At 42.9% G+C, this 25,078-nt stretch overlaps 2 protein-coding genes across 2 annotated transcripts in view; one reads left to right on the top strand and one right to left on the bottom strand.

The window, feature by feature from the left end:
* CDH5 (cadherin 5) overlaps positions 1-13,642 on the bottom strand; it is a 34,644-nt gene extending 21,002 nt beyond the window's left edge. Inside the window, exon 1 of the mRNA XM_069738907.1 lies at positions 13,507-13,642. The gene's annotated coding sequence lies outside the window, so the exon portion shown is untranslated. The remainder of the gene's footprint in view (positions 1-13,506) is intronic.
* An 8,120-nt stretch (positions 13,643-21,762) lies between these two features.
* On the top strand, positions 21,763-24,759 carry LOC138648636 (golgin subfamily A member 6-like protein 4). Its single transcript, XM_069738421.1, has 2 exons — positions 21,763-21,922; positions 24,068-24,759. The coding sequence occupies exons 1-2, from the start codon at positions 21,763-21,765 to the stop codon at positions 24,757-24,759; spliced, it is 852 nt and encodes a 283-aa protein (XP_069594522.1).
* The last annotated feature ends 319 nt before the right edge of the window (positions 24,760-25,078 follow it).

The raw sequence follows: 25,078 nt of genomic DNA, 5'->3' as shown, positions 1-25,078 counted from the left end.
TGAAGTGAAGAATCGGAATCACTAATTGTATGTTTGGTAAGGCAGGAAATGTGTTCATTTTTATAAAGGAATACAAGGTGCACCTGCTACTGATTAATGCAACGCGATTGTTTCCATAGAATAATATGTGAAATGTCTTTTAAATACCTATTTCCAATGAATATCTGCATTTACTGCCCTTTATATGTCGTGTCTACCCCTTTTGATGCGGTCTTCAGCACTGAGCTCGTACCTTTCCCGGCATTCTGATCAGCGGACATGTGCCTCTAACAGCCGCGGATGGAATCGCGATCCACCCGCGGCTGTTAACATGTTAAATGCTGCTGTCACTTCTCCCATCAGCGCCCCGTCACATGATTGCGGGACACCGATGTGTTGGAATGACTCCCAGGCATCTGCAGGAGACCCCTATAGTTGTCATTGCCTATCTGCTATGAGCGTCACCCTGTGGCCGACGTTCATAGCAGATGAGAATTTCTGCTACCAGTAGCAGGGCTGAAACCCTATGTATAGCACAAGCGATCAGAAGATCTCAGTTTCTAGTATCCTAAGGGGACTATTGAAACTAGTGAAAAGTGTAAAAATTATTCAAAATAAAATAAAAAATGCACAAAAATAAATGCCCGATCAAAATATAAAAATAATTTAATTGGTAAACAGCATAATAAGAGAAAAAAATTAAAACCTCCAGAATTATGTTTCTGTGCATCTCCAAGAGAGAGTCAATAAGTATCACTCAAAGTGCTTGGACCATGAACTAATTTCTGAGTGAAGTCAACATCTCATGGAGTCCCAGAGGTCTCCCTTGTTTCCAGAAGTCTCCAAGTAAGAGACAACAAGTATGGCTTAAAATACTTTGACCATGAACTAATTTTCAAGTGAAGTCAATACCTCATTGAGTCCGGGTGGTTTCTCTTTTTACCAGGAGTCTTCCATAGAAAGTCAACAAGTATGACTCAAAGTACTTGATTGAAAAACTAATTGAAGTGAAGTCAACATCTCAGGGGTTAAGGAGGTCTCCCATGTTGCTGTGAGACAGGGTTCACATTGCGTTAATGGCAATGCGCTCACGGCATCCGTTACATAGCGGCACTAACATTATGTAACGGATGCGTTAGCGCACCCAGTGACTGCAATTATGTAGCGCATCGCTAACGCATGTCATAATTGGCATGCGCTAGCGATGTGCCGTCATTCTGTGACAGACCCTTGGACACGGTCTTCAGCGTTTTGGGGTCTGTCACTGCTAGCGCAGATGGAGCATCTGCGCTAACGTGATCGCATAACGTGATCTTTAACGGCACTTGCATTTACACAGTCCGTTTAACGCATGCATTGAACGGACTGCCCAAATGCAAAATGAACCCCGCCTGAGTCACCAAGAGAGAGTCAATAAGTATCATTCAAAGTATTTGGACCATTAACTAATTTCTGAGTGAAGTCAACATCTCATGGAGTCCCAGAGGTCTCCCTTGTTTCCAGAAGTCTCCAAGTAGAGACAACAAGAGTCAACAAGTATGACTTAAAATACTTTGACCATGATCCTATTTCCAAGTGAATTTAACATTTCAGGGAGTCTGGGTGGTTTCTCTTGTAACCTGGAGTCAATAAGTATCCCTCAAAGTACTTGGAAAATGAACTCATTTTCGATTGAGGGCAACACCTCACATACACCTCATATGGCCCTAATGTACAGTGTCGAACTGGTTTACAAAGGGCTCACCAGTAACATTAACTCTAGGTGCCCACTGTTCAACTACACGCAAATATTGCATTTCCCAAATATATTTCTACATGATAATAACATGGTATGTACATAGTGAAACAAATGTATTGGGCCAACTACTGCTCATGTTGGGAAGTAAGTGGCTTACTCCTGCAGAGGGGCCCACCGGAGAATTCACCTGTTTACCAGTGGGCCAGTCCAAGCCTGTTTATGTGTTTTATGACATAGCTAATGAACTCTCTAATGGCGATAAATTAATAGTAAAATTGAGATGTATTAAGAAAAGAGGGTGGAAGAACAAAGCATTTTTAAGATCGGTGGAAATAGCATGGGCAAATCCATGTATTTTAGCCTTTTTTATTGTATTATATGGCACTGACAGCCTAAAATCATAAATAACCAATACCTGTAGACTTGGCCAAATTCTGACCTCTTTGCTTTCGATCCAGAGAAGCAATAAAAGATGTCTCCACTATGAAGGGTTGCGAGGCAACAGCACAGAAAACCGGAATAAATGGTTATTTGTACATGGAAGGAAACCTAAAAGCAGGCCTAATGTTATCAGTTGGAAAACAAATGCTTAATGGAACCGCAAAGCTGTTTTCTAAAGGGACAGCTGCTTTAAGTGATTGCAGGGTTGCATTATTTTATGAATATTATTATTTGCACAAGTGCAATGGAAAATAAACCGGACAAGTCGTTCTCAATCACTCGAATAAGCACAACAAGACTAATCTCCACCATCCCATAAATCAATTAGCGGACCGCAATTTCGGATAAAAGCACGCACCTATGGGAATATTATACGAGGGAACCAGTATGGCATGTAAACCTTACATCTAATTTTATGGGATCTAACAATGCCATCTGTCTCAGGAGACAGATGCTCACACATACTATTAGAGGGCTGCTGTATAATGAGGTCAGTCCAAATTATATCCCCTGTTCTTCTGCATGCACATCGTGTGCCACAGCAGGTGCTCATCGCTTTTCACAGTTTCTAGTTTGCAGCAGTTCAGGATGTACTTTTGCTAAAAAAAATAAAATAAAAAAATAAATCCTTACAACTAAAGCAAATGGGTTATTAAAATGGGGGTTGCCATGTTTTTGGGGACATTTTGTTTTCACCAAATATAATTTTGGCAAAATTTTGTGCTTCCCCGCACATTCAACTTTCATGTGGTCTGTGGACATAAATCAGCTGAGAGGAGCTCATAAAAAGACAGATTAGAAGCTTTTGGCTTTTATATTATGGCTCTGCCTAACCCAAAAGACAGAATCAGTAAGCCATAATTATCTAAACATTTTCATGACCTAGACCATAAAAGGGTCAAAGTTTAAGGAAATCACATCTTTAAGTGACCTTAGGGTTAGGGTGTTACTGTCTTTGGGGCATTATGGGGGTTGGAGCTTTAAAGGGGTTGTAAAGTGAAAACAAGATAGGTGATAATTTACTGGTTGGTGGGGACTTGAAGCAAACGGCAGATTTGGTAACTTTTATTCCCAATGGGGAACTTTTTTTCCCCATTAAAAAAAGGGGCTGCAGGTCGAATGCCCAACTACCACTCCATTCATTTTTTATGAGACTTCTAGAAAAAGCTGAAAGCAGCGCTCAGTAGTCAGGCTAGGAATGAATGGAGTGGTGGTCGAAGCTGAAAGCATTGCTCGGTAGCCAGATTGGGAATGAATGGAGTGGTGGTCGAAGCTGAAAGCAGCGCTCAGTAGCCAGATTTGGAATGAATAGAGTGGTGGTCGAAGCTGAAAGCAGCGCTCAGTAGCCAGATTTGGAATGATGGAGTGGTGGTCGAAGCTGAAAGCAGCGCTCAGTAGCCAGATTTGGAATGAGTGGAGTGGTAGTCCAAGCTGAAAGCATTGCTCAGTAGCCAGATTTGGAATGATGGAGTGGTGGTCGAAGCTGAAAGCAGCGCTCAGTAGCCAGATTGGAAATAAATGGAGTGATGGTCGAAGCTGAAAGCAGCGCTCAGTAGCCAGATTTGGGAATGAGTGGAGTGGTGCTCGAAGCTGAAAGCATTGCTCAGTAGCCAGATTGGGAATGAATGGAGTGGTGGTCGAAGCTGAAAGCAGCGCTCAGTAGCCAGATTGGAAATAAATCGAGTGATGGTCGAAGCTGAAAGCAGCGCTCAGTAGCCAGATTGGGAATGAATGGAGTGGTGGTCGAAGCTGAAAGCAGCGCTCAGTAGCCAGATTGGAAATAAATGGAGTGATGGTCGAAGCTGAAAGCAGTGCTCAGTAGCCAGATTGGGAATGAATGGAGTGGTGGTCGAAGCTGAAAGCAGCGCTCAGTAGCCAGATTGGAAATAAATGGAGTGGTGGTCGAAGCTGAAAGCAGCGCTCAGTAGCCAGATTGGGAATGAATGGAGTGGTGGTCGAAGCTGAAAGCAGCGCTCAGTAGCCAGATTGGGAATGAATGGAGTGGTGGTCGAAGCTGAAAGCAGCGCTCAGTAGCCACATTGGGAATGAATGGAATGGTGGTCGAAGCTGAAAGCAGCGCTCAGTAGCCAGATTGGGAATGAATGGAATGGTGGTCGAAGCTGAAAGCAGCGCTCAGTAGCCAGATTGGGAATGAATGGAGTGGTGGTCGAAGCTGAGAGCTTTAATGTTGTGATTTTTTTGCATTTTAAATATTAAGTATGATAAAGATAACCTCCCCCTCAATCTACCCAGGCCATTCTTCGTCCTGCTATACTTATTGCTCCACCAAGCTTCCATGAGTTTTGAGGTTTGAGTGTAAAAAAAATTAGGATCTCAAGAAGAAAGAGATGTTAAAGTGACGTGACCTCCCAAAACTTTATATAGAAAATGACCTTACCCAGTAAATATTCAAAGGGGGCCGCTTTCTAAGCTTGCCAATGATTTTAGAAACATCATCATACAAGGGTGCCCATCCGGTGAGCAGATAGGAATGTAGGTCACGTCACACCAGCTCTTCGAGTAGATAAGAAGGTTGGTGAGTCACTAAATAATTGAGAGGCGAAAGCTTGATGGACCTCCTGGGGAGAAGGAATCTCGGTCTTGCCTGACATCATGGAAATTCCACCTTGAGGATATGAGTCAAAGAAAGTTTATATCATGAGATAAGGAGGATGAAAAGCAAAGGGTGGTCCGGAAGGAGTGAGACTTTGTGTACCTAGTTATTTCTACTAGATGAGAGAGGAATTGGCTGCCGTCCGCTCTTCCTTTTTTTGGTAAAGTTATTATTGAGGGTAGGCCATGGGGAAGAGGGATAGCCTGAAACAGGTTCCTGCTTCTCATAGACCTCGTATCAGATGAATGTATGGAATCCATGGTATTTATACTCTTGCTTTGGTACACCTCCATGTCTGGTTAGATCACTTGTGGCTACACTTGGATTGTTTGTGTGATTGGAAGGCAACGGGGAGCGTTTAGTAGGTATTTTGGTTACGTTTGCAGAAAATATTGGCATTGACTAAAATGGGACAATTTGCTCCAAAACTTTAGTGTAAAAAAAAATGGCTCAAAGTAAAGGTGCAGTCAGATGGCCATATAAAATCGGACCAAGACTGGCCGGCGGCTCTCCCCACCAGAGCGTAACAGTTTCATGTATTTCTGTGTAGCTGTCATTCTTGGGTTGGGAGAGCCGCCGGCCAGTGCATGTATTGCATTCCGATCTCATTCCGATTTATACAGCTGTGTGACTGCACCCTACAGGCTCATTCAGACGTCCAATTTTCACATACATATGAGTGAGATCTGTTTTTTTTCACGGATAGCACTCATACCTGTGGTGGTCTATGGGGCCATTCTCATATCCAGAATGTCTAAAAAATCACAGAGACCTGTCTGATTTGGATCCAGGGGTCGGCAATGCAAGTCAAAGGGCCGTGAAAAAAGTCGGATAACATCCGAGTGTGGTCTGATTTTCTTGGACAGTCAGAATGGAGAAGATGGAGAGAGAAACTTTTCTTAGTTTCCGAAAAAAAAAATGGATCACATTTGGACCATGCTCTGATCAGAATAATTGGTCTGTTTTTCTTTTACGTGGAAAAATGGGACTTGTGAATGAGCCCTTAGCCACACAACTGTGTTTCAATGAGTAAGTATTAGAAAGGATTAGTTAATGTATTGTATAATGGAGATGATAGGAAAAGGCACGTTTATTATGTGAAGTCTGAGTTTATAGAAGGGGGTCCTTTTTAAAAAAAGGGTTTTCTGCCCCTTTCTTAATTGTTATATAGGGCACTAATTTGGTAAAAAATTAAGTAATAGCACTCATCTTCTGGTCCCCCCTACTCTCGATCTCACTGACTGTTCCTCATACTTCCTTCCTCATTGTTAGACGCTGATCGGTTGATTTCGGAACATTTGGCTCTGACAACAGTTATACGAGGTTTGCAAAAATTTTCAGGTTCCAGAATTCTTCATCCTGTTCCTCTATTCAGCATTTTTTCAGTTTCGGAACATTTTATATGTATGGATTGTATCAGACTACAGATACAACTAAGACCTGAGGTCAATCTCCCAGCAGGGCGCCATTATGTCTAGGGAATTCAGGGTGTTCTTTATATTACATTCTCATATCACTCAGCACATGTAATATAGTCAACTTTGTAACACACAATGTCTTAAACTTACATGGAAATATTATGTCATATTAAAAAGGGTCTGCTCTTTCCAAAACAGCTCCTTTCTTATTCCTAGGCTGGGCCAGGCATTGCAGTTCAGTCGGAATCAAATGAATGGAGCTAAATTGTAATACCAACGCAGTTCAAGGACAAGAGTGACGCTATTTTTCAAAAGAAAAACACAAGACACTTATTTCTAGCCTAATAAAATTAGTTAAAGGGTATATATTATAAGTATTCCTTAAGGCTGTGGACACATTTGACCACCTAGTTCTTGACATGGATCTTCTAATTATGCTTCCTGGGCATTACTGGCGTCCTGTATAATGGTCACTCAATAACAGGAATGAAATCTGTCAATCATTCCCAAGGAGGAAGGATTAGAAGATGTGAGGCAGAACTAGTTCTGATCGGAGTTTGGTATGATTTTCTTAGAGGTGGCGAGAAAAAAAAAAAAGTTACCCCACCTCCTCTATAAGGTCAGCCCTTGAAAATTGGACCACACTCGGATGTCACTTGAGTTCAGTCAGATGTTTTCCACACAACCATACATTTCACACTTATACGATGAAAAGAGATAAATCCACTATGAAAATCTGCTGCAGACATCTATGGAGCTTGGTGGACCTTATTGACTCATAATGAGGTTCCCTTATAGTGTCCATAATTTTCTTTCTACCAAACTGGACAAAATTTTCCTTCAATACAGAGGTGAATAAAGTTTTACATACAGAAGAAAGTTGTTTGAGAGATGGTTGAAGACGTGAAGGACGGCCATTTTGAATTTGCTCTAGAGTCTTGTCTCTCCTCATTGGACCCTCCCGTCTTACATTGTCTAAGTACACAGGTTCCATCAGAAAGTTTCCTATATGAATTATTTTCCAGCATTAGATCACTAAATATTAGTCATGAATGGGTTACGGTAAGGTCAGCCTAAATTTTCCAAAACGATGATCTCACCGGCCACCTTGCCGGATCTTGACTAGCCTTAAATTTTTGCCTGTAGATGCTGTTTTATGATATCACGTTCACCTGCCCCCATATGGCCTCTCACTGGTAGAAGGTCAGTGCCAACAGTTCCTAAGCCGTATCCTGTTTTCATTTTTCTATACTGAAGAAAAACAGGATACCGTGGAGCGGCCGCTGCCTTCCATCACATCCGGCTTCTTTGTTGTATGTTCAGCAGAATTCTACATCCAGAGTTTCATTGTCTTTGTTTAATATGGGATTCTTGAAGACACTGACCCCATTCTCTCCGGGTCAGGTTTACATTATCAGACATCTGATATTTCAAAAATGTCTTTGATGAACGTACATATGACATGGGGCGATGGGTGGTGATAGGCTGCAGCTAGTGAATAGATAGCTAGTGAATAGATATCAGGATGAATTATTCTATCTGCAGCAGCACATGGCAACTTTTTATTTTGCCCGGTGATACGAATATCTTACACCGCGGAGACACCATCACGTGTTTCTCAACGCAGTGATCCAGAACACTGCCCCCATCCCTTATGGGAAATATGCAAATGCATGTAGAAAAGCCGCGGAGACACCATCACGTGTTTCAAAACATGGTATCCATCCACAGACAGCTGTTTCAGGGTACTCCACACTGATGAGGGGCAAATACCCCAAAACAGCTGTCTGTGGATGGATACCATGTTTTGGCATAGCTGGTTTTCCTTTTTGGATGCTGCCCTTCCCGTGGTTGTTCCTTCCCGGTGAAAGACCTGGCTATTTATTGCTTGCGTTGAGAAACACATGATGGTGTCTCCGCAGCTTTTCTACATGCATTTGCATATTTCCCATAAGGGATGGGGGCAGTGTTCTGGATCACTGCGTTGAGAAACATGTGATGGTGTCTCCGCGGTGTTGGATGTTTTGATCTCCCCGAGGTCATTCATCCTTATGTTTATATTCTACCCTGTGCCAGTCATTGCACTGGTTGCCCTTCCACTACAGTACAATACCCACTACACTGGCGCCTCTACCCTGTGCCAGTCATTGCACTGGTTGCCCTTCCACTACAGTACAATACACAGGCGCCTCTACCCTGTGCCAGTCATTGCACTGGTTGCCCTTCTGCTACAGTACAATATACAGGCGCCTCTACCCTTTGCCAGTTATTGCACCAGTTGCCCTTCCGCTACAGTACAATACACACTACACTGGTGCCTCTACCCTGTGCCAGTCATTGCACTGGTTGCCCTTCCACTACAGTACTATACACACTGCACTGGCGTCTCTACCATGTGCCAGTCATTGCACTGGTTGCCCTTCCACTACAGTACTATACACACTGCACTGGCGCCTCTACCATGTGCCTGTCATTGCACTGGTTGGCCTTCCACTACAGTACAATACAAACGTATCACTCTCAAACACAAAGCCTTCACAGTTCTGCACCACCCTATATCTCTTCCCTTTTCTCTGTCTATAACCCTACTCCATTTTGGTAATGAACTAAGATTAACATCCCCGATAATCTGACCCTCCCACTCCCGTTTTCAAGTCTTCTCTTGTGCTGCGCCATTTCTCTGGAATGTACTACCCAGGACAATTTCATTAATTCCTAATACTCAGAGTTTTAAGCGTGCCATAAAAATGCACTTCTTTAGACTGACCTCACCTCATTTATGTAACCATTCCAGTTCCGCTCTTCCAAAATTTTCGTCAAATTATGTCCCTCGCTGCATCTGTGTCTGTACTTGTACACACACTGGCTGGTGACCGGCAGAGTTCTGTGAATCCCCCTATTTATTATATTGATGGCTGTACTCTACAACACAACCATTTTTTACCATAACCTTTTGGGTCTCCCCTATTTCCTTGCAGATCGTAGCTTGCGAGCAGCAGTGCCCTCACTCATCTTAGTATATGTAGAATTGTGTTACTATGTAATGTCTTTATTGTCTGCACAAGTCCCCTCTGTAATGCAATATATATTGACGCCATATATAAAATTATTTTTCTTTATTATTATATCACAGTTTAGAATTAACAAGCTGCTTGTATCCTATGCCTGATTTAAGGAAACTTTTTCTGCATTTATCACATCCTCATAAAAGAGCCCTGTAAAACTTTGTTCACATTTTTCGTCCCGAAAAAATGTCCATTTCCATGAGTTGGAACAAATATTCCTTATTCCCAAAGGATCGGTAATAAATTGCTGATTTCAAGGGTCTCGCCACAGGGACCTTCAATGTTCTCGAATGCATGGCTCTAAAGAACCCCGATTGAATGGAACAATAGTTACGCATGTGCACCACACTATTCATTGTCTATGGGGCTGATAGCTGAGTTCTGAGTCCCATAGATAAGGAATGGAGCAGTGGTGGGCATTAATGGGAGCACTTCAGGCTGCGTTTATGGTCCGTTTCTAACAGGTGGCATTTAGAAGCCATTGTTCTCCATGTATAATACTACAGGTTAGTAATTGTATAAATCTCAAGGTAAAGAATTGTGTGAAGTGTCGTCACTCTTTCTAAATCCATGGAAGCTCGGATACATTAAGTTTCCTGTTTCCTATTCTTTTCAAACAAAAGCAGGATGTGTCTTGGGTCTTGTCTAACCTTTAGTAAATAATTGCTGTACCAGGAGACTTCACAATGTTCACAATCTCCGCAATGTTGGTAATTGTGAGGCTCCACAAGCAACTGAAACTTCTCCAGTCAGACTCGGGAGAAAATGTTTGGTCAGTTTCCTTTACTTTTCCTTGCCGAAATGTAGACTTTCATGATGTCACCTCTATGGCTGGTGAAATAAACAATCTGATATGGAATATCCAAAGGTATCAAATATAAGTTATCACCAGCTTTGGCTCATCATGACTAGCTGGTTGATTTCCTTAACCCGTGGTTATGCCCGTATAACCAAAACCTCCTGCCTTCAGGACTGGAACTAAGGAAATGACCAGACCTGGATGAGTAAAATCAAAACAACCCAATTTATTTAGGCTGATCCAAGAGGTGAACACCACTGAGGCCCTTTGTCTGTGTGAGGTCCATTCTGTTGACCTACCTTGATGTACGGCTGTTTCGCTCAATGGCTCTATCTAATTCTGGCTGTAAACATCATCAAGAAATATAACTATGAAAAAACTGAACAATATTAATTTTCTTAGTTGTCTGATCAGCCTAAAGTTCAGTGATAGTTATTGTTGGGGATCCTACATAGGAAAATGCAAAGTCCAGGGCTGGTCATCTCCACAGTCCCAGTCCAGTAGTGAAGGCAGTCATTGTAGACCAATGTGCATTAAATTGAAAATGTGGGTTTGCCCTTGAGTCTACGAAACCAATTAGATGACCATGGTCATGGTGAGACAAACCTGGATATGACTTATCATTGGTACTTTTGGATACTGTACATGAGGTCGGCTATTTCAACAAGTGTGATGTCAAGATTTACTACCCTTGACACGAATATATGTGATATAAGTTTGTACTCTACTCTTAGTACAAGGGAATCAGTACATTTGCTTCTATATGGTGACCCAAACCATACAGTTGGACAAAACCTCCACATTTTTGTGAGGGAAAGTACCTAAGAGTGGGTTGTCTATTGACCAATAGTGGGTTGTCTATTGACCTTGCCATAGATAGAACAATACATTACTTTGCAGCCCAAAGACATTATATTAGGGTGTACCTCTCAGTATTTTACATAGTATGTCAGAATGTGGACTCATCCACAGAAATAAAGACTATAGAAAAAATTACAAATAAATTCTATGATATTTGTGATAAAAGCGTAACACACAAACATGTATATATATATATAAGTTTGGACACACCTTCTCATTTAAAGATTTTTCTGTATTTTCAGGACTATGAAAATTGTACATTCACACTAAAGGCATCAAAACTATGAATTAACACATGTGGAATTATATACTTAACAAAAAAGTGTGAAACAACTGAAATTATGTCTTATATTCTAGGTTCTTCAAAATAGCCACCTTTTGCTTTGATGACTGCTTTGCACACTCTTGGCATTCTCTTGATGTGCTTCAAGAGGTAGTCACCGGGAATGGTTTTCACTTCACAGGTGTGCCCTGTCAGGTTTAATAAGTGGGATTTATTGCCTTATAAATGGGGTTGGGACCATCAGTTGTGTTGAGCAGAAGTCTGGTGGATACACAGCTGATAGTCCTACTGAATAGACTGTTAGAATTTGTATTATGGCAAGAAAAAAGCAGCTAAGTAAAGAAAAACGAGTGGCCATCATTACTTTAATAAATGAAGGTCAGTCAGTCCGAAAAATAGGGAAAACTTTGAAAGTGTCCCCAAGTGCAGAGGCAAAAACCATCAAGTGCTACAAAGTAATTGGCTCACATGAGGACTGCATGGCTACCACAGCATCTTGCAGCGGCATGCTATTCCATCCAGTTTGCGTTTAGTTGGACCATCATTTATTTTTCAACAGGACAATGACCCCAAACACACCTCCAGGCTGTGTAAGGGCTATTTGACCAAGAAGGAGAGTGATGGGGTGCTACGCCAGATGACCTGGCCTCCACAGTCACCAGACCTGAACCCAATCGAGATGGTTTGGGGTGAGCTGGACCGCAGAGTGAAGGCAAAACGGCCAACAAGTGCTAAGCATCTCTGGGAACTCCTTCAAGATTGTTGGAAGACCATTCCCGGTGACTACCTCTTGAAGCTCATCAAGAAAATGCCAAGAGTGTGCAAAGCAGTCATCAAAGCAACAGGTGGCTACTTTGAAGAACCTAGAATATAAGACATAATTTCAGTTGTTTCACACTTTTTTGTTAAGTATATAATTCCACATGTGTTAATTCATTGTTTTGATGCCTTCAGTGTGAATGTATATATATATATATATATATACATATATATATATATATATACCGTATAAATTATAATAACAGCAGTGATGGACAGAGTGGTCCAGTCCCACTGGGTATTGTAGGGAGGGGGCTCTGCCATGAAAGTCATCTGTCCCCTATTCCCAGCTAGATGAGTGAACACTATGGATGCCACTGCCAGACCCCCAAAGATCACTGGATTGGGTTTCCAATCTCTTGTTCTTCCTCACTGCTTCTTGGATTGAATGGAGCTATATTGTTTCACACGTGCAACGTTGCATGGGACTGATGGAGATACCCAAGTGTATGTCCAATAGGCAATTAATGAAGCGTTAGTGTGTGAGACCATGCCGTTCCATTCAGTACTGGGAATTCTGAGAAAAAACAGGGATCAGGTCTCCAAACCTTATCACTGGTGGGATCTCCAGTGATCAGCCATTTATCTCTTATCCTGTAAATATGGGAGCTTTGTGGAAAGGTTCTCACCAAACTTTAGAGTTATTAGGCACTTGAGTCAGGTAACAAATTTTACTCTAGGATTACTTTCATTATTATTTACCATACGCCCTTAAGGCCTTGTCCCCATGGCAGTGCCCTCATGCCAAAATGTCAGCATGCTCCTGGAATAATATCAAAAAGTCCTTCATGACAAGGAATGACTTAGGCAGTTTTTGGAGCCATGATCAAAGGAACTAGTGGTCCACAAAGATCTTAATATAAAATAAGCTAGTTGTACATGTTAATTATCTCTGGTAGATAAGAGGTGTTGTGATTTGTAGTTCCTCAACACCCAGAGAACCATATAATGACTTTTAAAAAGCCTAGTAAAAATATAGCATAATATGTTAGAGTGATCAATTTTGGACAACCATTTTATCTATGTTCTGAGGGTATGTTGAGTTATTAGATGGGTTTTCTACTTTTAGACCCCTGTCTTCTAGCTGAAGATAAGATCAGGATCTAAAGCTCTACAGGCAAAACAAACCCCGAAAGACCTAATGTCCATTAGTCTTTACTCTGTCACTGCCTTAACATTGTGGCTTCCCAAGCCACATTTTTCAAAAGCATAGTTGATCAGAGACAAGTGACAAGATCTCAATTACAAGCTACCAACAATGAAATCAGAAACCAGAGCCAAGATCCAGCCATCAAACTGAGGGTAAACACAAATTGAAAGAGGAGTTCAAAAGAAAGAGGAGTTGACTTGGTCTAAGTGTAAGGTTCACTGCCAAAAACAGGAACCTCCTGACTTTTCAAAGCGATTTTAGACCAATGTTCCGACAACTGAGGAGATTATGAAGAGCAGAATAAATCAATACAATTCTAAATCAATCAAAACCACGTACCTGTTTGTTGGGAAGACACCCAAGAAATCCCAATCTGAAAAACCTTAAAAATCGAAGAAATAATCCACCGGTCACAGGAACACAAAGGAACAAAAGATACAGGTCAGTTCAGGAGTCTGTGAATTCCAAAATATCCAGCGAAGTCCATTCTGGAATAAGCCTGATCCCACCCAGTACACTTCCTTCCTTTGATTGTTCTTCACATCACTGAGGCTTGAAGCCACTGGTTTTCATGGAGGAAACCAGATAAAATGTATTTCAGATTCTATTTTTTTTCCACTGGTGAAACTTAAAACTGGGCACTACGTAATAGTAAACTTATAAGGAAGAAGAAATGTGTGAAACTTTTTGGATTTTTGCAACCCTAAGCAAAATTATCTACAGGGACGTCAATCGTGAGCTACTGGCTGATGTCCAGGACACATGGGCAAAATGTGTTTTCCCAGCCACAACTCTCTTAAGGGTGATCTTTAGATTAGGCCATCAATACCTTGATTGGCCGATGGATGATTCCTGGAACCTCCATGATCAGTTGACCTTGAGTACTTGGCACAGTCTTATGTACGAAAGTAAAACCCTAAAAGGACCACAGAGTCCACTAGAGCAATGTCCCTTTTATTTTGATGGTTACTCCTGAGAATCCAACCCTCCTTGATCACAGATCTTAAGTTTAGACCATTGCTTTCTATTCCTAAAAAATCCCTTTGTTTGATTTTTTTATTCTTTCCATTTATTAGTTATTTCTCTACTTTCCATTTTTTTTCCCCAAAAAATAACACCAAGAAATGGAAGACAAGCTCTATGGAGGCTGTCACCTATTATTCCTAGACTCCTGAATGGAAAATCTGCTTAACGAATGTCCATACTTGCACAGAAAATATGGAAAAGTAGGTCTCATCTACTAGAGAAGCTGTAATGACCATTATTTGAGATCATTTTTGGAAATTTAACATTGAGTTGATTATCAGTTGGACGAACAATCATAGAAATATTTGTTCCCAATCATCACCCTATGTAAACGTGCCAGCTAAGCAAATACTCACATCTTTTATGTGGGCCTTAAAATCAACGTTGGTCAAATCACATCCTCTTTGTGTAAACGGGCAATATGAGGAATATGTAAATTGCATGAGGGGAGAATGATCATAGAAAAGATCTTTTGTCTTTATACAGTTAGGACATGTAATTGAGGTGTAACGAGGGCATCTTGGGTCAGAAAAGGGTGAATAAAGGTCTGATTCTCATGGAGGAAGCCTCTTTAATCGTCATAAACTGTGATGTTTTGTCATAAATAGGTCTCAGAAACCCGTAATAACATATTGAGCTCTTCTCAATATGGAAGAGGCTGGACAGACATCTGTCTGAGATGGTTTAGTGACTCCTACATTGAGCAGAAGGTTGGACATGATGACCCTTGAGGTCCCTTCCAACTCTAACATTCTAGGATTCTGTATCTTCTACTCATCTATCGGTGGACAACCATGGAGAAGAAATGTTGGAGTCACTCGGGCTTTTCTTAATTGGTTTTCAATGTTTGTCCATTCATTTAATTCAGATAGGAAAATTTTCTGCCCTGGACTTTCTACTCTGAGCTCAGCACAATGTAAATATCAGCTAGAATAGGTTGTTATTCCGCCTTCTGTCCCGTCACTTTACCATAAGCATTCTTGTATTGACTTTGATAAACAACCTGTCGAAATTTCTTTTTTTCTTTTTTTCCCTCCCAATCTGATCTATTAGATGGATGTCCTTCTAGTAATTACGTCTGGAAATAAATGCGCACACATACGACATGTCCATTATGTTCAGCTCTATTATGGAAATAGAAATTAGCTATTGATCTCCTCTGTTCGGGCCAGTGAATTTTAAATCGGGGAAAATAAAAAGTTCATCTTTTTGTGAAGTGGTCTGTTATTACCTGTTGTGGTCTGACGTGATGTGTAATGTTCTTCTGGGCTATCGGAAAAGCTCTCCCATTGAAGTCAAAGCCTGTCTATGGCTGCTATAATACATGCTGTTAACAGAGGCTCAGGCAAGATGGCCATTCACATATCCATGTGCTGAAAATTCAATAAGAAAATCTATATTAAAAGAATAGAGATTAGGAAAAAAAGAATATGTATCATTATCTGGTTTTAATTGTTAATAAATAATATAGGTGATAGATACCCTTTAAAGGGGACTTTTCACTTTCAACAAATATGTAATTATTTTATCTGATGTAAATGTCGCTGTTCTTCTGAATCCGGCGATGTTTTTCTTTTTTCCCTGCTCCTCTCCATTCCTGAGATATGACCCCATCTTCCTTGCATGTAAATGCAGCCTTTCTGCCAAGTGGGCGTGATCATTAGGAAGATCCCCACAGAGAAGCGATGAGGACCACGCCCACTTAGATACAGAGACTATGTTTTTATACAGAAAAGATGGGGCCATATCTGAGGAACGGAGAGGAGCAGGAACAAAAGAAAAACAGCGCCGGATTCAGGAAAAAAAGGGGCATTTTTTATTTTGGGAAGAAAAATGTTCATTTTCCAGCAGCTCACGTCCTTCACTGTCAGAAAAACTGCCCATAACAGTCATCGATATGCTTTACAGGAAATCAATTACTGCTCTTTTTTACTTTGCTTTGGTCGTGATTGGGTTGTACAAATGATTGTCCTTACAATAGTCCATTTTCTCCTCTCAATTTCGAAAACCACATTCCCTGGTTGGATGAGGGGAGGATGGGTGCTACGGCCAATGATCTTTTTATTTTTTTGCCCATGTTAATAATGCTCTCAACCACAATAAACTTTTTCCTGTTTGTCACTTGATCTTTAGGCAAAAATCGAAAACTAGAGTTGAGCAAAAATAGATTTCGAGGACTTCAAACCTCCATGTCCGACATGACAGAGCAGAGGCCAATTAGTCATAAGAGCTGCCCATAATGTCAGCATTGAACTGCCTTGGTTTGGACCCCACGGATTTCCAACTTGGACGCTGATCCAGGGTCCTGTGAATCTGTTGCTCAACTCTATTGAGAACCAATGTTAGTTTGGGTGATCATTGCCCTGTCCTGGTCCTCGCTGATCCATATGCCATCCAACTCTCCTGTGCCATCATCTTTGGTCCGTGCTGCTCACCATGACTCTTCTATCTAACCAACTTGGCACCAATTCAGTGTCCTGCAAATCTTTTTCTCAACTGTATTGAGAAGTAATGTTTGTTTGGGTGACAATTTCCCTTTCTGATTCACATGCCATCCAAATCTGCTGTGCCATCGCCTTTGGTCTCTGCTATTCACTCTGACCTAGAGAATCCACCTTTTCAGGTAAACATTTAATACTTGAAAATCGTGTACCTCTTGTTTTTATAATTCCTTTTATGTCCTAAACATTACTTGCCACATATGTTTCATTATTTTAAAGCCCAATACTCCAAGAAGCCATATGTCCAGAGCGCTGATAAAGCCAAATTTTGCTAAAACCTTATGTTCTTAGTTCCTAAAAAGCTTGCCCCATTCCTTCTTTGTGCCATATATTCCTTAATTTCTGGCTTTACAGGAATATACCCCATTTCTTTCCCATAAAGCAGCACAAGCCTATTCTCCATAAAAATATGATCTTCTAGCCGAGAGTAAATATACATTTTTTTCGGAAATAATACAGCAGAATTTTATGAGCCATATGCCCACGGCTTGCGTTGCTTGAAAGTTTGCTCTGTTTTTGCTTGTTTAGTACACATTGTCCTAGATACATCTTAATTACTTATTTCTCTCCGTCCCACAGGCTACCTTCTCCGTACGAGGTGACCCAGATCAGGTAGGTCACAGTTTGAAGCAGACGATCAGCGTCTTTTCCTCGCCAGCTTTGTACATTGAACTTCAGCGGGAGGGACTTGACACTTTGAATCTGAAAATAATGGGTTAGAGCCTCGGAAATCTTCCAGAACGTAACCCCCATGGGGCTCTCTGTCCAAATTCTTCATTCATTATTCCAGCCGCACACGTTTCTGAAGGCCACGTTAAAGAAAAAATAAAATCATTCTTTCTTGCAAATGATGAAAAACAAATAGATATTAAGGAAATACATTTAGGCGCTGTACTGTATATGCAATATTTAATTTCTAAAGTATCTTCAGACATAGGGAATAGAGAGCAGATTTATAGAAGATGGGATCAAGGATATAAAGGTCATTGTACGCTCCGTGGTTAAATCGTCCAACATCATGAAGGTCTAATAATGGGGAATACAACTCTATCTGTGCAACATATGCCCTCAAGAGTCAAGGACATGGGCTTGAAATTATTAGATGATGAGCCAAGCCAGAACTTCACCAAAGCGAGAACACATCCTGCGTACAGGGATCACGAGATGGTGTTTATATGTGCCAAGTAATCATGAGAGATACCCAGAATACCAGCATTAGATTGCTAGCTAAGGATGTGTGCACTGCCCTGGCCTGGATCCCATGGAGTGCCAACTCGGAAACCTATTCCGTGCTCTGCCAATTTTTTACTCTACTTCATTGAGAACCAGTGTTTGTCTGGGTGAACATTGCTTTGTGTTGGTCTTCGCTGATCCACGTGCCATCGCCTTCGGTCCGTGCTGCTCGTCCTGACCTATGGATTAGAGAACCCACCTTGCCAAGTGAGGCCTTAAAATCACGAACATCTTGTTCTTACTATTCCCTGTATCTCATAAACATATCTTGCCACATATATTTAAGGCTCTCCATGTTCTGGGCCACTGCAGGTTGGAGTGGTTGGTGGCACGAATGACTGTATTCTTGTCTTTGAGAGGTAGGTAGGGTTGGTGAGTGAACCCAAGAAGAGCCTGGCTGTAATGAAAAGGTGTGGATACATTACACCAACAAATTATCACAAAGGAGCATGGTCTGGACTCCATGGAGTACCAATTCAGATGCCAATTAAGTGTTCTGCAAATGTTTTACTCTACTTCATTGAGAACCAGTGTTTGTTTGAGTGAACATTGCATTGTTCTGGTCTTCAATGATCCATGTGCCATCCCTCTCTGCTGTTCCATCATTTTTGGTCCATGCTGCTCCCCCTGACCTATGCCTTAGACAATCCACCTTGTCAAGAGAACCATTAACACTAGAAAATCATGTACCTCTTGTTCTAATAATTCCCTTTATCTCATAAACATATCTTGCCACATATATTTGAGTCGCCCGCAAGGGCCTGGGGTACTCGGTACAAGTTGCACTTAAAGGGGATGTCACGGTGGCCCTGGGCACTCAATTAAAGTGGAAAGGTCTTTAAGGGGTATTTTAGAATAAAGTCTATTTGTGACATCACCTGGGGTTCTCGGTCAGAGGGGACTGATGCTGCTTAAAGGGGTCCTCTGGGGTGATGTTGTTGCAGCAAGATGGTGGCGCTTCCCACAGGTGAAGCGGGGTCCCTAGGGCTCCCTAGGTGTATGGCAAGGATGGTGTGTTGCAGATAAATAACGGAGGACACAGAGTTGCAGTCTTTACCTGGTTTACTGAAGTAGTAGTCAACCTACAGTCCAGGTTACTGGCAACAGGTGCAGAAGGAGTCCAGGCAGCCCAAAAACAAGTAGAAATCCCCTTGGCAGGTCAGGTTGGGAGCCTTCCACTATGCGCTGGTTTTCTGGTCCCTTGCTACCTGTAGCTTGCTGACAAGGAACCCCTTTCGCTCTCCTGTCCTGGGACAGTACCTCCATGGTAGGCAACTTGAGCTGTTCTCTTGGGGTCTCTGACACGGTAACTCCAGGCTCTTCACCTTCAGGTGTGGTGTGGGCAAATCACATACAGTTCTATGCCCTCCAGTTCTGCCGTGTGTCCTGGAGTACGCCACAGCCTCGGGCTCCCGGTGCCCATTCCTGTGCTTCGGCTCTGAGGGTGCCCGGTCACAGTTTCCCCTCTGAGTCCCTTTCCTTCTCCACTGTGCTCCTTTCCTCAGTAGCTCCACCACTTTCAACCCCTCAGGTTCACTTCCTTTCCCAGGAGCTGCAGCTCAGTCCTGGCTGCACGGCTCCACTTTCTGCTCTCTGTTCCAGACTTCCTTCTCTCCCTCCAACAGACTGACTAACTAATCCTCCAGACAAGGATATCACTATCTGAGGGAAGCTCCCCTGAATCCGGGTTCAGAGCTCCCCCTTCTGGCCTAGATTTGGAATGTGTTGAATGTGGGTGCGTTACCTGGTAAAGAGAATCCTCCTTGCCTCCAAGCGTGATATTGCCCTCCCCGAAAGGAAGGCAATATCACTGTAACAACCGGTTACCTGGGGTGTTACATATTTAAGGGTCTCCATGCTCTGTGCCACTGCAGCTTGGAGGGGTTGGCTGCAGGAATGATTGTCTTCTTGGCTTTGGGAGGTAGGTAGTAGATATGTATCTGAGTGTTTCTGTGTATGGGCGAGTTGGGAGAGATGGGACTATGATTTCACAGTCAACTGTCTAAAGTGTATGACCAGTTTTAGTTGAGTGTAGAAAAATCACTTAAAGGGGTATTCTCAAGTTTGGAAGTCATCCCCTATTGGATAGGGGATAACTTCCCGATCATTGGGGATTCCAGCACTGGCACCACCAAGGATCCTAAGAACTGGGGCTCTGAAGAATCCCGTGTGAATGGAGCAGTGACAGATCATGTGTACTGCTGCTCTATTCATTTTTAAGGGAGTGCTGAAGACCAACTTAGCGTTCTACAGTGGTCTCATTAAGAATGAATGGGGAACAAATGCACATGAACGACCACCACTCGATACATGGGGCTCTTTAGATTCACGGATCTCAGGATAGGTGAGAGTCACTGTGGTCGGACCCCCAGAGATCAGGGTGCATGAACCACCACCTCTCGATACATGGGCCTCTTTAGATTCACGGGTCTCAGGATGGGTGAGTGTCACTGTGGTCGGACCCCCAGAGATCAGGAAGGTATCTCCTATCCCATTGACAGGGGATAACTTCCAAACTTGAGAATTCCCCTTTAATCAGGGTGACCCTGTGACACAGAAGGCAACCCGATTAGAGTGAACATGGATGTCAGTGATATCTGCCAGAAAGCTACTTATTTTGCCAAAATTTGAGGCAAAAGAATCAGAACGAAGCACAAACAGCTTAGCTTGGAGGAGATAAGCGCTCCCCTACGATGTACAGCCGGTAATGTCAGATCAGATTTTATTTCCTAGGCCAAAGCAGTTTAGAGAAAAAACGCCATGTTTTATTAATTATTCAGTGCAGTTGAGCTATAACGAATGAGCATTTTTTTTTTTAAAAGACGTCTCCGGGGAGGATGATTGCTGTCACATTAAACATGGCTGGATGCCTTCGGGGGCACGGTGACGCGAGTGGACTAACCACTTTTAGAGTCATTGCAGTTAAAAAATACCCTCTGGCGTGTATGAATTTCATAAAGGCGAATTTACTCCGAAAATATTCTATGCCAGCGGCAAACTAGTAACATAAGAAACATATGGAAAGTAGAAGTGGAAAGTGATCGAGGGGTCTATAGGAAAGATCAACATGAACCCGGGTGAGTTTTATAACCCAAGACAGAGGGGTCTCGTGTTTGCTTCTCCCATTTATACATTTTTTATGACCTGACCAAATTCCCATCCTTTAGTTGGCTAATATTACGTTTCTGTCTGGACCGCCATGCTTTGCACTGCAGCTCTGCTTGTACTGATCGGTGCACCACATTTTCACCGAAGAATCAGCAAATAAGGAGATGATTTCCATTTTTTTTAATTAAGGGAAACATTCAGGTAATTCAGGTTTAGTAAAACATAGCAGCTTTCTTCTAAAAACAGTGCCCCCCCATCTGGAGGTTGTGTGTGGTATTACAGCTCACTCTCGTGTCCATTCAAAGAAAATGCAAGGAAGGTCCTACCTCAACTTTTTCTATCTAAAAAGATTACATCAATAAGACAATGCCTTTTTAAAGGGGTTTTATGGTTTCAGAAAACCCCTGTCCACCGGCTGCTGTGTGTTTGAAAAAAAAAATCCCCAAAAACAAACTGGCTTTACTCACCCTCCCCGGGTCCAGCGGTGAGTCTCCACTGCTGCAGCGCTGATGTCACATCAATTCATATTCACTTTGAATGTTGCAGAACAATTCAGAGTCACCAGAATCCAATTTTTGGGGCTATTAGGGAAAATTTATAAAGAACTGGGAAGGGGTTAAAAAGGTAAAAAATATAATTGTCTGCTCTCCTCAACCCTCACTTGTCCCTCTGGTCTTGATGTCACCAGGCCTAGAACGAATCAGAGGCATCAAAGATCACTGTGAAGATGGAAGAGGACCGGAGACATCTAGAAGAGCACCAGAGGCACCTAGAAGAGCATCAGAGGCACCTAGAAGAGCATCGTAAGCACCTAGAAGAGCATCAGAGGCACCTAGAAGAGCATCGTAAGCACCTAGAAGAGCATCAGAGGCACCTAGAAGAGCATCGTAAGCACCTAGAAGAGCATCAGAGGCACCTAGAAGAGCATCCCAGGCACCTAGAAGAGGATCGCAGGCACCTAGAAGCAGGGCCGTATTTAGAGTTTCTGCTGCCCTAGGCACTTTTAGTGCTGCCTCCCCCATTGGTGAGTATGACACTATCGACATAGACTTTGGCAAGAATCGCTGTTGTGAAAGTAGCAGATCGGGCAGTTTTTCTGCATCTGCCGTGTAGCGGATCACTTACGGCAACACTGCGTTTGGCCTCATTCATTCCCCATGGGATTTGTGGTACTTGCCGTGATCTGGCAAATGTGGTACCATATATCCCAACTTTTGAAAAAGGGAAAGAGGTATAAAGAGGCAAATTTTAGGCCACGCCTCTGACCACACCCATTTCACATCTAGTCACACCCATATCCACGTCCCAACCACACCCATTTAGCACTGCTGATCACACTGTTTCATATACAATAATTATAAACAAAAATAAATATGGCCACACAGTGCTCCATACTGTATAATGGCCACACATGATACTCCATACTGTATAATGGCCACACATGATGCTCCATACTGTATAATGGTCACACATGATGCTCAATACTGTATAATGGCCATTGGCCACACATGATGCTCCATACTGTATTTTGGCCACACATGATGCTCCATACTGTATAATTACCCCACATGATGCTCTATACTGTATAATGACCCCACATGATGCTCAATACTGTATAATGGCCACACATGATGCTCAATACTGTGTAATGGCCACACATGATGCTCCATACTGCATAATGGCCACACATGATGCTACATACTATATAAAGGCCACACATGATGCTGAATACTGTATAATGGCCACACATGATGCTCCATACTGTATAATGGCCACACATGATGCTCAATATTGTATAATGGCCATTGGCCACACATGATGCTCCATACTGTATAATGGCCACACATGATGCTCCATACTGTATAATTACCCCACATGATGTTCAATACTGTATAATGGCCCCACATGATGCTCAATACTGTATAATGGCCACACATGATGCTCAATACTGTGTAATGGCCACACATGATGCTCCATACTGCATAATGGCCACACATGATGCTACATACTATATAAAGGCCACACATGATGCTGAATACTGTATAATGGCCACACATGATGCTCCATACTGTATAATGGCCACACATGATGCTCAATATTGTATAATGGCCATTGGCCACACATGATGCTCCATACTGTATAATGGCCACACATGATGCTCCATACTGTATAATTACCCCACATGATGTTCAATACTGTATAATGGCCCCACATGATGCTCAATACTGTATAATGGCCACACATGATGCTCAATACTGTGTAATGGCCACACATGATGCTCCATACTGTATAATGGCCACACATGATGCTACATACTATATAATGGCCACACATGATGCTGAATACTGTATAATGGCCACACATGATGCTCCATACTGTATAATGACGCCACATGATGCTCAATACTGTATAATGCCCCCCTCCCATCTTGTATGTGTGGCTCATCTCCCTCCCATCCCATATGCATGACTCATATTCCACCCTCCTCCTGTATGCATGGCTCATATTCCCCCCTCCTGTATGCATGGCTCATAATCCCCCTGTATGCATGGCTCATCTCTCCACCCTCCCGCTCCTTCTCCCATGGCTCTGCTCCGGGCTCCCCATCCTCTTTCTTCCCCCCCATCCCTCATACTCACCTGTCCCACACCGCACGGCCACGCCGACATCCCTCTGGCTCCGTCCCGACTCCCGGCGCAGCACCTTCTTCCTGAGTGAGCGGTCAGGTGGTACCGCTCATTAAGGTCATGAATATGCGCATATTCATGACCTTAATGAGCGGTACCACGTGACCGCTCACTCAGGATGCGCTACAGACACTGAGACCAGGCATCGCTGGAGCAGGGTGAGTATCGTCTTCAAGGAGGGTGGTAGGCAGGCAGGCGGGGAGGGTGGGTGGGCGGTCGGTCGGGAGGTGACCCAGGACTTGAAAAAAAAAAACAAACAAACCTTGCTCAGGTGCCACCCCCCGCATCGTCCCCGCCCTAGGCACATGCCCTCAAGTGCCTAGTGGCAAATACGGCCCTGCCTAGAAGAGTATCACAGACACCTAGAAGAGGATCAGAGGCACCTAGAAGAGGATCAGAGGCACCTAGAAGAGGATCAGAGGCACCTAGAAGAGGATCAGAGGCACCTAGAAGAGGATCACAGGCACCTAGAAGAGGATCGCAGGCACCTAGAAGAGGATCAGAGGCACCTAAAAGAGGATCAGAGGCACCTAGAAGAGGATCAGAGGCACCTAGAAGAGGATCGCAGGCACCTAGAAGAGGATCGCAGGCATCTAGAAGAGGATCACAGGCATCTAGAAGAGGATCGCAGGCATCTAGAAGAGGATCGCAGGCACCTAGAAGAGGATCGCAGGCATCTAGAAGAGGATCGCAGGCACCTAGAAGAGGATCGCAGGCATCTAGAAGAGGATCGCAGGCATCTAGAAGAGGATCAGAGGCACCTAGAAGAGGATCGCAGGCACCTAGAAGAGGATCAGAAGCAATTAGAAGAGGATCGCAGGCACCTATATGAAGATCAGAGGAACCTAGAAGAGGATCGCAGGCACATAGAAGAGTATCAGAGGCACCTAGAAGAGGATCACAGGTACCTAGAAAAAGATCAGAGACACCTAGATGAAGATCTGAGGCACATAGAAGAGGATCACAGGCACCTAGAAGATCAGAGGAACCTAGAAGATCGGAGGCACCTAGAAGAGGATAGGAGGCACCTAGAATAGGATCGGAGGCACCTAGAAGAGGATCAGAAGCATCTAGAAAAGGATCGGAGGATCAGGCGGGGATCTGTGCAGTGGTACAAGTGAGTGCCAGAGAGAGATGTACTTCTTTTATTATGCTGTATGGTCTGGAGAGACAGATTTTTGGCAGATTCACTAATCTCTACTGGATAGTTGCCTCATTCTTTGCCAAGCCAGCCCCCTTGATTCACATGGTCAATGCAGTTAAGACGTCTGGCTTAGCCACTAAAGTAAATCTATCAGCCAGTCCCCTTTATTTGTAAAGTTGATGCCTTGAAAGGGTCTGGCTTAGCTATTACAG

This window comes from Ranitomeya imitator, chromosome 9 (genome assembly GCF_032444005.1).
Source record: "Ranitomeya imitator isolate aRanImi1 chromosome 9, aRanImi1.pri, whole genome shotgun sequence".
In the NCBI taxonomy this organism is placed as follows: Eukaryota; Metazoa; Chordata; class Amphibia; order Anura; family Dendrobatidae; genus Ranitomeya; species Ranitomeya imitator.
This window is presented reverse-complemented; position numbering and strand designations above follow the sequence as displayed.